General features: G+C 41.8%; 2 protein-coding genes across 3 annotated transcripts in view; both read right to left on the reverse strand.

Annotated features, from left to right (window-relative positions):
* LOC310776126 (tumor necrosis factor receptor superfamily member 12A) lies at positions 1-10,192 on the reverse strand. Its single transcript, XM_083636289.1, has 5 exons — positions 9,962-10,192; positions 5,469-5,567; positions 5,149-5,298; positions 2,324-2,372; positions 1-1,663 (listed from the first exon to the last, which is right to left on the reverse strand). Exons 1-4 carry the CDS (start codon positions 10,041-10,043, stop codon positions 2,332-2,334), a joined length of 372 nt encoding a protein of 123 aa, XP_083492415.1. The 5' UTR covers positions 10,044-10,192; the 3' UTR covers positions 1-1,663; positions 2,324-2,331.
* A 796-nt stretch (positions 10,193-10,988) lies between these two features.
* rnf40 (ring finger protein 40) overlaps positions 10,989-15,246 on the reverse strand; it is a 32,227-nt gene continuing 27,969 nt past the window's right edge. For both annotated transcript variants that reach the window (XM_083636235.1, XM_083636236.1), the window contains exons 18-20: positions 14,993-15,133; positions 13,420-13,521; positions 10,989-12,734 (exon numbers count right to left, since the gene is read on the reverse strand). In XM_083636235.1, the coding sequence (XP_083492361.1) occupies positions 12,558-12,734; positions 13,420-13,521; positions 14,993-15,133 (420 nt within the window). In that variant the 3' untranslated portion in view covers positions 10,989-12,557. The remainder of the gene's footprint in view (positions 12,735-13,419; positions 13,522-14,992; positions 15,134-15,246) is intronic.

The raw sequence follows: 15,246 nt of genomic DNA on the forward strand, positions 1-15,246 counted from the left end.
TTTATTGTGAAAATACATTTGGTAGACAAAGCACAGTTAATTTGTAACATTGCATAACTAAAAGAAGCCAGTGCATGTATACACACTACTAGAAAGCATGACAAATATGCAGAAAAATGTTTTAAGTTATTGCTCAGTAACAATGTTGGCTGGCCTGGTAGAAGTTTGTACAAAGATCTTCACAGGAGTCCCTTTGATTATTAATATCCACATGTAGCAGTTGATGCAACTCAACATGGCATGATACTTAAACAAATAAATAAGATATTTAATAGAAAGAAAATGCAAGAATCTGTATTTTTAATGAATTCCTCAATTTTACTGCCAGGGGGCGAGCATAGTTTACCCACAAGCAGATCCACATCGTCAGTCACATACCACAAATCTTAATATGTTGCCTGGCAAATTCTCTTGATGCATCACCTTAAGGAACAGGTGCCACATGATAGTTTGAAGAAAAAAAATATTTTGAAAAATTAAAATGGGGAAGCAAAAGTAACCCCCCGCCCCCCAACAACAAAACCACTTAGTGACCACTAAGCTTTCTTTCCTATGCTTCTGGACATGACATATATTTTTGCCCTGTTGCAGATCTGAAAGGATTCGACAGGTCAGAGTTAGTAAAGTCATGTGATTATGTAGCTCCACCTAAGACATTATAGGTGCAATTTTCACTACGGTACATTCCTTGCAACCTTGTCATATCTTGTTGTTAGCCGTTTCGGATTGCATGTCTAGTGTTTCAAACAAGAACTAATACACTTTATTATCATACCTGTGGATCATTTGGGGTAATACAGAAAAACAAAAAAACATGCACAACTTTGTATTGAAACAATATTGAAAATGACCTGCAACGGAGGGTCTGTTTTTGTTCTCAGGAGACCCAGGAACAGTGCATAAGAAAGTTTCACTCCCTTTATTTATTTTAACAACTTGAACTAATATAACTGAACAGCTACACACGTTCTAAAATGCAGGTACTGGCTGGGATAATACATTTCAGCTCAAAACGTATAGCTACATTCAAATGGCCTTGATGTGCCTAACAGTATACATGTCTTGCTCGCTTCCTGTAGTCCCATCTTAAAAGAGGCTGTTGTGGTAAATGACCAGCAAATAGACAACTCCTAACTGTGGCCCGGCAGGCAACTAAAGCTGGGTTACATTCACTGGAGCCCTGCTGGTGATAGAGAATACAATACAGGTGTTGGGGTGGCATCTGTCACTCTAGACGGGTGACTGCAGTTTTGTCAAATTTATGAATCTAAAAATATATATATATATATACACTATATATATGTACACAAAGGCTTCCAAATCCAACTTTTATAAGAATTCTAATATGAAGGCAAGTAAAATGTAAAAATGATACCACTGCTAGTATAAGATCGTCACTATTCCTAAAGAGGTGCGAGAGTTGCTCTTTGTAAGTCACATGATCAGTGCACTGTTGGACTCGTATCCGCACTTGAACCTATACGCCGAGTATGAGAACTGAGCACACATCTCCGCTTTGGACAGTACAATAAATTAAAATGGTCCGTTCCTACTCAAAAGAGACCCTGTGGTCAGAGTACACAGTTCGTGGCACAGAGCGTCTTCTGACTCTGAACCAGTCTTTGCTTGGTTCCGTCACATGTGTTTCCAGAGAAGGATGAGGCTGTGGGGAAGACACGGGACTGATTAAAGACTGCTGAGTTTACATTCACGTTCTGTCAAAGTATACAAAGGTTCAAGACAAACTAAAGACGGAGCTCAAACACACGTAGAGCAGAGGTACGGCTTTACAGATGGGGGCAATCCATGGGAAGGAAACATCACATTCGTAATGTGGTGCCAAGTTGAAAAGTCTATTCATTGGAGAGAGTGGCGTTACTCACATTTTGAACTACTAACATGTTGTGACTAGGGTTCCACAGATGGGGTTTTGAAGGGTGATAAATAGATGTTTTGGGATTTTTGGAAGCTGCCGATAGCCATATTTTGTGCTGTACGTTTCAATTTGAGCAGAAATTCGGCCAAATACAAGGATTCAGTCCCCAGAATTTAATGACCCATTGAAAAAGCCTCTGAAGCAACAGTTGGACCGTGTGACACTTGGATTTTCCACCAAAATCCATGCCGTTTCACTGCTGTTTGTACAGGCTGACAACCAGGAAGCTGGTTGAGTGAAATCAAACATATCTCCTCCATCCTATCAGCAGTGAGCAACACTGACTGACATATCTGATATATCATATAGCAACATATCTGACTGATATTCAAAGGCCAATATATCAGCCTAGCTAACAGAGTGAAAAGTGAAAAGTATTGTACCTACTCAAATGTTTAAGCTTGATAAAGTGGCCCCGCAGTTTCTTCAATGGGTTCTGCAGTAAAGGAGGAGAAACAATTATTTTACCCAGCAAATATCACAATATTTTTGAACAAATACCTCAATGTCGATATTGCCACAATATTGTAGGGATGCCATTGGTGCTTTCACAAAAGATGGACACAATGAGATTCTTGCTCTAGAATGATCAGTAATATAGACATAATGACTAAACAGGTAAAGGCAAATAATAACAATAACAGTCTGGTAAGTTCAGAAAACAACATCACTTTATTGTAATGCACAATGTATTTTTGGTGCCTGCGTTGCTTGATTAGCGGTGTAATTAGCTACTGCTCTCACTGAAACAAGTCAAGAGAAGAACATTTGGGAATATTTGTTGCTACCCCCCCCCCCCCCCCCCCCCCAGCCAATCTGTTATAAAACACTGCAGATGCCGTGCGTAAGTAAAGTAGAGAGCACAAGCAGAAGCATAAAATAAGGCAGATATCTGAACATACAAACAGGGAAGTGTAGCATCTAGTTTCTCCAAATAGAAAAACTACAGAATGGGCCTTTAAAAAAAAACTTTATCAACAAGTGGTGTTTCCCCCCCGTCTTGTTCATTTTATTTGCACTGACCAGCACAAGGTAATAGCTAGATATAAATGTTTTAAAATCCAACCGTTATTAACATATCATTTCTTGTTAGACACTATGTGTTTTGCAGGCTGTGACGTAGAGGTGTAGAGGCAGCTCAGCGTAGGAGGGTGTGTTCAGTCACACATCATACGGGGTGCGTTCAGTCACACGTCATACGGTAGGACTTCTTGCCTTGCTTTAGACGACATCAAGCTGGCTCTGGCCTTCTCTCTCTCTCTCTCTCTCTGTCTCTTTCTCTCTCTCTCTCTCTCTCTCTCTCTCTCAGTGGTCAACATTTTGGCTGCACTGGCTGTCTGCTCCAAACGCCATGAAAATAACTGCTTGTATATGATTTGTTATTTTATTATTATTTAGAAATTCAGAATTTTATATTTGAGAAAACAGGATGGGGGCACTAGTCTGGAAACACAAATATTTTTTCCATACTCTCTTTTATTTTTTCCATACTTTCCAGTATGGAAAAAATTAATTAGAAAGTAATTTCCAGACTTGGAAATTACTAACATCTAATTCCATACTTTTCCATACTGCATAGGAACCACCAGTGTCATTACCCTGACTCAACATAATTAATAGCTAATGGTGTCTCAATATTAAAGACTAAAACTCACAATAGAGACAACTTGACACAATTGACAGACTATTCACTTTTACTGATTAATGTGAATGTTACTAAATGCATCTACACACACCGGTCTTTTTCCAGACCTTTCTCTTTATCTAGTCCGGTTGTTGCATATTTAGACATTATTTGCGTACTGTACAGCCCATTCTCACTTGGACCTCCATGATGGCGCCAGATGTGGTCATTAAGAGATTCGAGAAACAACTGCAAAGCCAATACTCAGAAATCATGTCGTCACGTGACCTCAGTGAACTGCACACAGCATGCTCATGTTCACCAACCAACCGCTCTGTGGTGCTTTAAGCCAACCAACCTGTCTGTGGTGTTTTAAGCCAACCAACCAGTCTGTGGTGCTTTAAGCCAACCAACCGGTCTGTGGTGCTTTAAGCCAACCAACCAGTCTGTGGTGCTTTAAACCAACCAACCGGTCTGTGGTGCTTTAAACCAACCAACCGGTCTGTGGTGATTAAAGCCAACCAACCAGTCTGTGGTGTTTTAAGCCAACCAACCGGTCTGTGGTGCTTTAAGCCAACCAACCAGTCTGTGGTGCTTTAAGCCAACCAACCAGTCTGTGGTGCTTTAAACCAACCAACCAGTCTGTGGTGATTTAAGCCAACCAACCAGTCTGTGGTGTTTTAAGCCAACCAACCAGTCTGTGGTGCTTTAAGCCAACCAACCAGTCTGTGGTGTTTTAAGCCAACCAACCAGTCTGTGGTGCTTTAAGCCAACCAACCAGTCTGTGGTGCTTTAAGCCAACCAACCAGTCTGTGGTGCTTTAAGCCAACCAACCAGTCTGTGGTGCTTTAAGCCAACCAACCAGTCTGTGGTGCTTTAAGCCAACCAACCAGTCTGTGGTGATTAAAGCCAACCAACCAGTCTGTGGTGCTTTAAGCCAACCAACCAGTCTGTGGTGCTTTAAGCAAACTAAACGGATGAGAGAGGCAGAGCATCTGATGTCGGTGAGTCTCTTTTAAGTTTAGACTCGTATCTTCTTGTAAGCAGTGTTGTAGTCAAGTCACTATATATCTCGAGTCGGAGTCGAGGTCAAGTCCGCAGTGTTTGAGTTACCAAAGAAGACTCTGAGTCGAGTCCCCATTACCCGAGTCTGGGTCCGAGTCCGGAGCATGAGCCCAACACACTAGTCCAAGTCTTTAATTGCATTTACTTAACCTTTAGTTAACCAGATAAAAACAATTGAGATGTAAAATCTCTAGTCCGGTTCTAAGTCCGAGTCATCGGTGGTCAAGTCCAAGTCGAATCAAAAGTCCTGAAAATGAGTCCAGGAGTCCAGAACTCGAGTACTGGTACTACAACACTGCGTGTAGAAAGTACATAAGAGTATTATGGCCACATGTAAAAGATTGATTTGAGTTCTGAGTTTAAAGTCAGAATTCTGACTTTCTGATCAATCTTTCACATGTGGCTATAATCCTCCAAATGAGTCGAGTTAGACTATTATTTATTTATTTATTTATTTATTTGTATTTATTATTATTTATTATTTTATTAAGTCAGACTATTATTTCTTTTTTGACACACTTACCACGTAGAGGCCGTTTCTGTGACTTGCGTCGATGCACCATGACCCCGATAATCAACGCAGCACCAACCAGCACCACAGCCAGCACCGAGAAACTGGTGATGGCCGCCAGTCTCCACACATCAGACGTCTCCTCTACATATATAGGCCTACCTGTAGAGGAACACATCGCACCAGAGCTCAAAGAGTTAGAGGAGCCACTGCTGATTGGATATAACGAGATCAGCAACAGAAAACATGCTAGTAGCAACATGTTACCACAATAAACACGTCAATGGCACCACAAAGCCAGAAGGCCCCTCTGACCTGAATAAATTGCTTACATGTGTTGCATGATGGCGTCTTCGGGTATTGCTTGCATGACGCACATGGCACGCAGAGATCCACATCTGAGTTCCAGAACTCTGAACTGCTACACTGGCCTGCACACAGAAAACACATTGGAGACTGGCTGTTAGTTATGTCATTTAGCGTCACGAGCCATCCGCTGGAGTGCTTTCTGCCAGAGCCAAACCCTGTGAGTGTTTATGCGAGTTCTCCCAAAGCAAAACACATTTCCCCATTTATAAAATATTTACCAGCGCTCGAGCCCGTGAAATATTACGATGGCGGTGGGTAATGTGAAAAGGGGGAAGGATGATATTCGGAATGGGACAGAGAGACTTCCCTTGAGAACGACACAGATGTTCTTGAAAACCAGGAAAAATTCCTCACCAAAACCCCCCCCCAGAATCAGGTGACATGAGAACTGGAATGCGAGATAAAAAATGGTATGAGTCAAGCCGACGAGTTTGACAAACACTGTGGGGTTCTTCTTCTTAAGAAGCTCAATGGGAAATTCCTTTGGGTTTGACTTGACTGTCTGCTGATGCGTTCAAACGCAAATGAGAATTACTCAGTGATTTTTGGTTAACCCCGGTGAGATGGCCCGGTGTGTGAACCGGCAGGATGTGTTTTCACAGAGTGCTTCCGCTGAATTGTTTTGAGTAGCCTACGTGTGCGACTTCCAGAGAATCAACACACGTCTGTGAGAAAGAAGCCACCGCGGTGAACAAGCTAGCACCCACACACACACACGCACATGCACATGCACGCACGCACACGCACACGCACACACACACACACACACACACACACACACACACACACACACACACACACACACACACACACACACACACACACACACACACAGTGTCTACCTCTCTGCACACACAATGGAAGCCTTCATATCTTTTTACGGCAGCCAGACAGTAGAACAATTAAAGCTGTGCACTTCCTACATGATAAGGGAGGTATTATCCTGAAGATCTGACACAGCAAAAGGCCAACAGCAAACTCAATGCACAGAGAGCAAACATCACATTAAGTGTGTTACTCTGTATTATCAGATGTGTGACTGTTTAATTCTGCTTTTGTTGTAAATGCATCAGAACCTGATGGGATGCATGATGAATGAATGAATGAATGAATGAAGTTTAAAATCTTACAAACCCTATATAACCTTAAAGGAACAATTCACCCAAAAATGAAAATTCTGTCATCTACTCACCCTCATGCCAGTTGAAACACAGGCGACTGAAGTGAATGGTGACTGCTTTTCTCTTGAGTTGTGCTGGCAACCTCCCTGTGTCTTATATTATGGACACACTTCACCTGTGTTTCAACTGGAATTGAGGGTGGGTAGATGGTGACAAAACTGTTCCTTTAATTCACAGAGCATTTTATACCCAGCTTTTCAGAACAGTGGCTACAAAACAGAAACACTATACTTCAAAGTGAATAAGATGCATAAATAAATCTAGACATATAATTAAAAACATTGTTACAGATGAGTGAAACAGGCAAATAATGTCTAGATATTGGATAGATAATAAATATGATGTTCATCATGCTTCCTTCTCAGTGTCGCAGGTGTATTTGCATGAGCAACCTCTTCTTTCCCCCACAAGGTAAAAATAAACCACCATACTTGGTATATGGCATGCATCAAGTCATTGTATCAGGGTTCCTCCTACACATTTTCTATTTAAAAATTCCATACTTTTCCAGACTCAAATTTCCAGAATTCTCTGTCAGACCATATTTGACATCTGAGTACACAAGGGTGTCACTTTGTGTTGAAAAGTGGTGGGGACATGTCCCCATTGTAAATTTTCACCGGAGGTCAGAGGTCAGACTGGAGGTCACTGCGAGGCAACCTCCAAGGGGGCGTGACAAATCGGTGTATTTTGACTCCCCGGGAGTGAGACCGGGTTGGGAATACAGCTATTATATAACTAATTTAAATTGTTTTAAAATCCAACTGTTAAACATGTACAGTATGTTACATTCTGATGCCATGATAAAACAATTGCTTGTATTATTAATTGATTTGGTCTAATTTCAGAATTTTATTATTTAGAAAAATGTAGTCAAATAGTCATAATAGACATATAGTCTGGAAACAAATATTTTTCCATACTATCTTTACCTTTTTCCATACTTTTACAGACCTGGAAAATACTCAAATCAAATTCCATACTTTCCATACTTGCGTAGGAACCCTGTTGTATGTCATTCAATGGCACCTTGCATTTTTTTTCTTAACTCGGCTGTACCAAGACATGAAAGAAAACAATACCAAAACTACTCAAGAAAGGACTTTGAGGTAAACTCAAAGTAGAGAGATGAATTTGCAGGAAATCGGGTCAGCGGCGCGCTGGCATTGGCTGAAAAGGTGTGGGTTATTCACGCTGCGGTTTTGCGTAGACAGACAGCTTCATTGATCGCTCATCCTGTGCATAATGAAGTGCATGCTAGACAGGATGTGCAGTCTATTGGTGGTTTTACAGTGTCAAAGATGACATAATACAGTGTTTGTCTGAACTTTTAACCCAAATGAGCTATATAATTTTCTAGTGCTATCAGCTCCAGTTTTGACGTTATCTTTTCTATCTTTTGCATCTCATTCTCTGTGAAGCTGTACAGCAGTGACAGTACAGATTAACAGGTGTGTGCGGGCACGGGGGGGGGGGACTCACGTTTATGGCTGTGGGAGTGCGAATGTTGGCCAAGTTAATGTAACACAGACTGAACCATTCTGGGGAAAAGATTATCTTGGCATGTTTCACCATTCACGCCCCAAAATGCATCCAGAATGATATTTCAGTTTTAGCAATAGCCTGCATTGAGCACAGCATACATTTGCAGTCAAAGCAGTGAGCACACACATTGTATTCTTATGGCCAAGAAGAACAGAAGAGGTCTGGAGCCGGTCACATTACAGGAGGCACTATCTGATGTGTCGATCGATGTGGTGGAAGTCACCCGTCATCGGCTGACATTAGCAGAGGCGCCAGTTTGAAAAGTCAAGTGGAAGGACTTTGACTTGTGACGGGCTGACTGTGCTGTGAGGTTGTTACATGATCCACTCCAGCCTCCGTCCAGAGCCACAGCCTGCCCTGCACTGATGCCTGCCTGGGCTCAATCACTGGATTGGGGTCACTATAGTGAAATGTGTCACTGGTCCTGTGAGTGTTTCTCCTCAGCATGACTCCAGCATCCATCCATCCCCCGGGTCCAGGTGAGCACACTGACTAAAGGGCTCCAACAGTGACCAGCAGATTAGAGCATGATGATGACTGTGCCGTGAACCTGCTGGCCTGACCTTCACGTCTGTCCAATCACAAAGCAAATGCGAGCCTGAAATCTGCTCCTTTCAAACGGACAACATTTTCCAGCAATATTTTGACGGCGATCAAAACTTGAACAGCTAAGAACTAAAGAACAATGTTGGTGGTGTTTCAATGTAGGACTTTACATGGACTTTATATAGGTTATTCCAATGGGTTATAGGTTATACCACTATCATCACACATTCATGGAAGGCAACGTTTCCACTAGCCAATGTTAAAACTTTCACAAGCAAAGAGGTATCACTTTGATTCACATTTGGAAACTACAGAAGTTGTATTGAGTAGTATTTTGCTTGTAAATAATGGGGAACAAGATAATTTACTGTCAAAGGAATCGGTATACTGAGTAAAGATGATGTTAAAATCAAATTAGTTTTCATCACCAAAAGAAGGTGTGTGTGTGTGCGTGCGTGCGTGTGTGTGCGTGTGTGTGTGCGTGTATCTATCATTAGTCATTTTGGGGGATGTGGGTGTCACTGACAGCTGATGTCCAGATGTCCACATACCAAACTACAGATTTATCCAAATTGAAAGTTGATCCAAATTGGATCAACTACTTAAATCATCCAATGACTATTGCAATGTTCTTATCAATACAATGATTCTGTGCAGTTCATGACAGTATGATGTGCCAGCTCTCTCCAGTGCTTTGGGCTTCTCAGCATGTTAGTGTTCAGAATCAGATCCAAATAATCCATTGGAGGGCTGGGGAAAGAACTGTTTTTTTTTGTGTGAAATTGTGAAACCCATATATATTTAGACAGCCCCCCCCCCTCCCAATTTCAATGGTCCACACAATGGACACTAGCAGTACCATTCCATGTGGTTTGTCCTTTTCACCCAGGGACATGGATGGGGTGAAATAAGGCGATCGGAATGCGGAACCGGTGAGAAATGCAGCTGGTAGAGGAAGCGGCTCTGTAAGCAGCCCCATTATCTGACTCCAAGACTGACCAACATATTCCGTGTTCTCTGACACAAGGATATGAGGGGCGGGGGGGGGCGACACTTAATATAAAGTTGATATAAACCCATAATCAAGTCGAAATCTAAAATCTACGGCAACCTATTTCTCAAGTCATCAAAATTGACACAAATCACGAGTTCTTGTCGGGAGCAAAAGTGTTAAGTTTACTTACTTTTCTGTGCGTTCACACCATGGAAATTCGTCACGGCCGCAATAATAAGTCCGCACAGAGCGCAGAGGACGCTTGAAGCCATGCTGTCGGCGCTGGTTCTGATGCTCGCTGTAACGTTGGGCTACACGATTCCCGAAAGTTCATCTGATGAACAATCCGTACTGGTTTTCACCATGGAAAAGCGAGCATCAGAGTGAGTCACCCGGAGGAGTCTGCGCCTTGTTTTAATAGAGGCACACACCCACGCTAACAGTTCAACTCCTATGAGTCATTTCCTATGTGTACTGTAGCCTGTGTAGCCCTGCTCGGATCCTCTCCCCGACCCAGACTCACAGGAAACTTCACCACACGAGTTGGTTTCGTTTGTTAAAAAAGAGTAAAAGTGAAAGTTTAAATTGTGTCGACTTTGTTTTAGATGATTTTCAAATTCATACACTGTGTTTTATGTGGGCCCCGCCCTTTAGGTTTTTCACATTTCACTCGGGTTTAGAGTGTGTAGTCTGGAGTTAATAGTGTTCTCATTGTTATTACCACGCCTGTCGACGTCATTCACATCGCTCTGCCAAAAAACACAAGAGCTCTGGCATGAGTCTGGGTCCCACACACAGAAGAGGAACAATCACTCCAGACTGGAGTCCAAAGACGACATATAAAGACTATATTCATTTGCATTTTCAGACTAATGGTCAATTCTGCGGAGTAAATTCTTTATCTCCCTCCACTTCAGTGCTTTCTCTGCAGCTGTGATAATGTCGCGACAATGTATGTTGTTGTTTTTTTTACTCCCATTTGACTATTTAATTTGTCGCTGACGCAGCTGGGTCGTGATATTAAAGTCTGGGGCAGGGTGGAGCCCGCTACACAAAAATGCAATAACAAAGGCAGTGGACGCATGCCTGAAGTGCAATCAGTTTGGCCGCGTTTCAACGTGTCTCTCATAATGAAGACCAGCAATAATTACACATCTGTGCTCTGCTTGGCACACAAATTATCACTAGGCACAACATGGAAACCGTTCTAATTTATTTATGAGAGGTTATGCATGTCCATATGAGAAAACAACCACAGCCCACCTATCACGACCAACCTAAATAAACAAGACATTTCTTCATCATTACATCCGAATCTCAAGCTTTCCCCAGTGCATGACGAGGATTCTGATGTGTTTTTTTTTACACATCATAGACTCACTTTTATGCCGCCTGGAAGCTTTTATGCGTGCTACATGGTGTGAACTGCCTTTCCCACAAGAGCTAACGTCAAACAGACGCTGGCCAAAACTCTCATTAAAGAGCTCACATCATCAGAATGGAGGAAAAGGGGTTTCATTGGTTCAATTAAGCCCAAACCATGTTGTTAAACAGATGTTTTTCTACTTGGATGTCAGGGGTAACCTTTCGTAAAGTGGTCTATGAGGACCTGGAGTAGCACAGCCCACTAAGGACACCCATATGAGCTGACTTTCCACTGGAGTGATTTCATCAGTAATGAGGCACTATGAGCTGCAGATGTTGTGTCAAACAGGAACCATGGTAACAGGATGAACACACGCAGAGGACTTTGCCCAAGGTGATCCAAACTCTCCTGTATGTGCTGACTGGCTGCCAGACTAAGCTGTCGTCTCTTAGGCATTGTTAATACTACAACCTAAGCAAAGTTAGAGAAGCTGTTTTTTTTATGTAATACTACAAAAAACAACTTTAGTTTTGTACATGCAGTCCACTCAGATTTGACATGGATGGATGCTTGGAATTTTGGAGGACATTTCATCCTCACTGGATTCAAAGGATTTCCAAAACCAGCAGGACAAAATAATCCAAAAAACAACCATGTACCGGCAAAGTTCAATGTTTTTAAATGAATTAAAAATGCTAAAGAAACTAAGAAAAGGGGGAGAAGAAAAAAACATGGGCCCAGTTGATTTAAAGTAAAGATGTTTAACATTGGCAAGAACTGCAAAGACAAGACGGGAAAACAGTGCGTCAACATGTAAGAACATCACCGTGTGCACAAATGACTGCGTTTTCTTAACTACAGCACAACACAGGCCATTTACACCTGGCACTAACATCCGTTTTCTGTGATCAGATTGCAATCGGATAGTGCTTGACCACCACTTGAAAGTACAGGTGTAAACGCCCCCAAGACACACTGAAGATGGATTGCGATCTGATCGGCCAAACCACCTCCGGAGGTGGTCAGGGATGCATTGTGACAACATTAACAGTTAACACAAATGTAAATGCAATGTGTCCTCTCAATCCACATACAGCAACTGTACGCGGATTGAAACCGCATGCTAACGCCAGGTGTAAATTAAATCGGGCTAATGTAGTAGTCGAGTACTATCCGATTGGAATCTGATCACAGAAAACGCATGTTAGTGCCAGGTGTAAATTGCCTCACTCAGTCAAGTCTCACTATCTGTTTGGTCACAAACTGAAGCATCAACAGGGCGATGATGCGGTAAAAACAAGTCTTTCCAAAGAGAGATTTTTTTAAATGGCAAAACACAAGCCTCCGATATTCCCTACACATCTGCCTCTTTGAAATCATCCTCAGTTCCATGGTCATTTCTCTCCTCTGGTTATGTGAATTAGGTGATGTAGATGCGGTGGAAGTCGTTGGCACCGAAGGCACAGTTGCACTTGGGGCACTTCCTCTGCCGGGTGTCGTAGCGCGTCTTCAGACACTCGTAGCAGAAGACGTGGAAACACTTGGTGAGCACAGTCTCCTTGTCCCGTGTGTTGCAGCAGGGGCAGCGCAGCTTGGCCTGGAGCAAGGGAGAAATACAGTTTATATGGCCAAACACAACGACTTGCTAACAGTATTAATTGCCTCCGTTTAGTGGATGGTAAAACAGTTTAACATTTAAAGATGCATTATATACGTTTTTTAATATAATATAATATCTCTGCGGGGGTTTGATAGGGTTGTTGATCAATACCAGTGGCTCAACGATTAGTTTGCAGTGTGCTGGGAATTCGGCTTTCAAAAACAAACCTTTTGGCCCATACTCGCTGTTTTGGAAAGAACCCCCCACTCACACTCCACCTCCTTACATTTTTAACTGCTGTTAAAAAAACGTGACGGTGCTGCAAGTGTCTGGCAAGGCAACACATCTCATTCTCAAGCAAAAAAAACGAATGACAAAGCAGCATTAGTTTGCACTGTGATATATCACCTCTTCACAGAAGTTTCCGTTTGATCTGCTCTGTTGATCTGTTTGATCTTCGCTCTCGTCTCATCTCTTTTGTGAAACTGTGACTTTCATATTTCTAACTGCAATGGTCCACACTAGGCCTAGGCTGTGCCAGAAACCTGTCGATGTCGGAATTTCTTTACCGCTGATTGAGGTCGAAGTCATAAATGACTTAATGCCCCAGTCTTTTACAGATAGGAGTTCCTGAATATGAGCTCTCTCCAATGGCACATAAACAATGTTGCCTTTCTCTCACCTTGTATTGGTTGATCTCCTCTTGCAGGATCTCATCGGCATCGGTGTAAACCTCGACCTTCTTCTGTTTCTCCAGCTTCCGTCTTAGCCTGGACAGATCCTCCTGGAAGGATGAGAGAGAGAGAGTTAAAGCCACACACTATTTTCAAACCCACTCATTCGTAATATGGTCTTCCTAGTGTCCTCTAGAGCAGTGGTTCTCAACTGGTGTAGCCTCAGGACCCACTATTTTCCTTGTCATGAAGTCGCGACCCAAATTTCAGATTTTTTTTTAAACCACTCAAATTTATTGCACCAAAAATAGCGCATTAATTTAATACACAATGCCTTCATGCACTGTTATAAACCTCAAATGAACAAAAAAGTGCAACAGAAGTGCAACTAGGGCTAAAAACCAATTGAAATAAGGCAGACTTGAATTACAGGCCTATATGTTTTTAAATTTAAACAAGTCAAACTGGTCATGCTCAGAAAGTCTTATTTGAACTGTATGAAATATGAAACAAAAGGCAGACTTATCTTGAATTACATGCCTATATGTTTTTAAACAAGTTAATAATAATAATAATAATAATAATAATAATAATAATAATAATAATAATAATAATAATAATAATAAAACAAGTCATGGTCTGGTCAAGCCTGGTCATGCTAATCCAGTTTCAATAGTCTGCATTTAACTAATATGAAATAAAAAGGCAGACTTTTCTTGAATCACAGGCAGGCTATATGCTTTTTAGTTAAACTGGTCATAACTTTTAATTAAACTGGGGCCATGCTAATCCAGTTTCAATAATCTGAATTGAACTAAAATTAAATATGAAATGAAAAGGCAGACTTCTCTTGAATTACAGGCAGAGCATATGCTTCAGCTTGTTAAACAAGTAAAACTGGTCAGGCTAATCTAGTTTCGATAATCTGAATTTAACTCAAATGAAATATGAAAAAAAATAAAAAAAATAAAACTTAAGCAGCTAAAATAAAGCTGATAATGTACAATTTGATTCGGGGGGGGGGGGGACCCTTTCAGAGTACAACACAAACTGTCTATTTTGCTGCAACTCGACAGTGCTGCTTAATCCAGGACCTTACTTCCAGGAACTCTTGAGAGTAAAAAACTGGTCCATTGGAGTGAATGGAGATGTTGCGACTCTTCTATATACATGGCTCTGGGTCTTCCCAATTCAATGAAAGGATGCAAAATTGGCATGTTTTGGGGTAAGAAATGACACTGGTTTTTGGTCATGATATTGTCACGTGGAGAAATCACAGTGACATTTTTCATTTCAAAGATCAAAGTAAATATCCATCTTAAACTTTTCATCAGGATGTTAAGTGTTCATCCTAGGAGGGAGGGAGAGGTAAAGAGAACTAAAGACATATTCATGAATATAGGTGGTCCATATTTTAGTACTTTCAAGGTCACCCAGTCATTTTCAAAACCTTTTAAGGCTTTATTTTCGTTTTCTGAAATCCACAAACCTTGAAGGATTTCAAGTGGGAACCCTGTTATAAGTTTGGTGAGACTTGGGGACTCTAATGAGCGATACCCCCAGTACCAAAATTGGACGTACCTGTGCTCGTTTGAGGTTGCCGCTCTCCCTCTCCCGGGCGGTGCGGTTCTCAGCCACGGAGACCTGGATCTCCTTAAGCTTGGCCTGGGTATGTTCCAGCTGTACCTTCAGGTCCTCCGCCAGCTGGGCAGCCTCCACCGCCTGCAGTGGGGAAGGAACCGGACACACTCAAAAAAAAAAAAAAAAGCCATGTTGAGATTCCAGCGCGGTAAGGGTGATTGTTTTACGTAGTAAACTGGAATAAATCTTAGCCA

This window comes from Poromitra crassiceps (assembly GCF_964638095.1).
Source record: "Poromitra crassiceps genome assembly, chromosome: 4".
Taxonomy (NCBI): domain Eukaryota; kingdom Metazoa; phylum Chordata; class Actinopteri; order Beryciformes; family Melamphaidae; genus Poromitra; species Poromitra crassiceps.

Excerpts from the sequence above, each read along its gene's own strand:
- LOC310776126 (XM_083636289.1), bottom strand. The coding sequence starts at position 10,043 with ATGGCTTCAAGCGTCCTCTGCGCTCTGTGCGGACTTATTATTGCGGCC. Across the intron at positions 5,299-5,468 it reads GACGCCATCATGCAACACAT|GTAGGCCTATATATGTAGAG; the intron begins GTAAGCAATTTA and ends GTTCCTCTACAG. Across the intron at positions 2,373-5,148 it reads ACAGAAACGGCCTCTACGTG|AACCCATTGAAGAAACTGCG; the intron begins GTAAGTGTGTCA and ends CCTTTACTGCAG.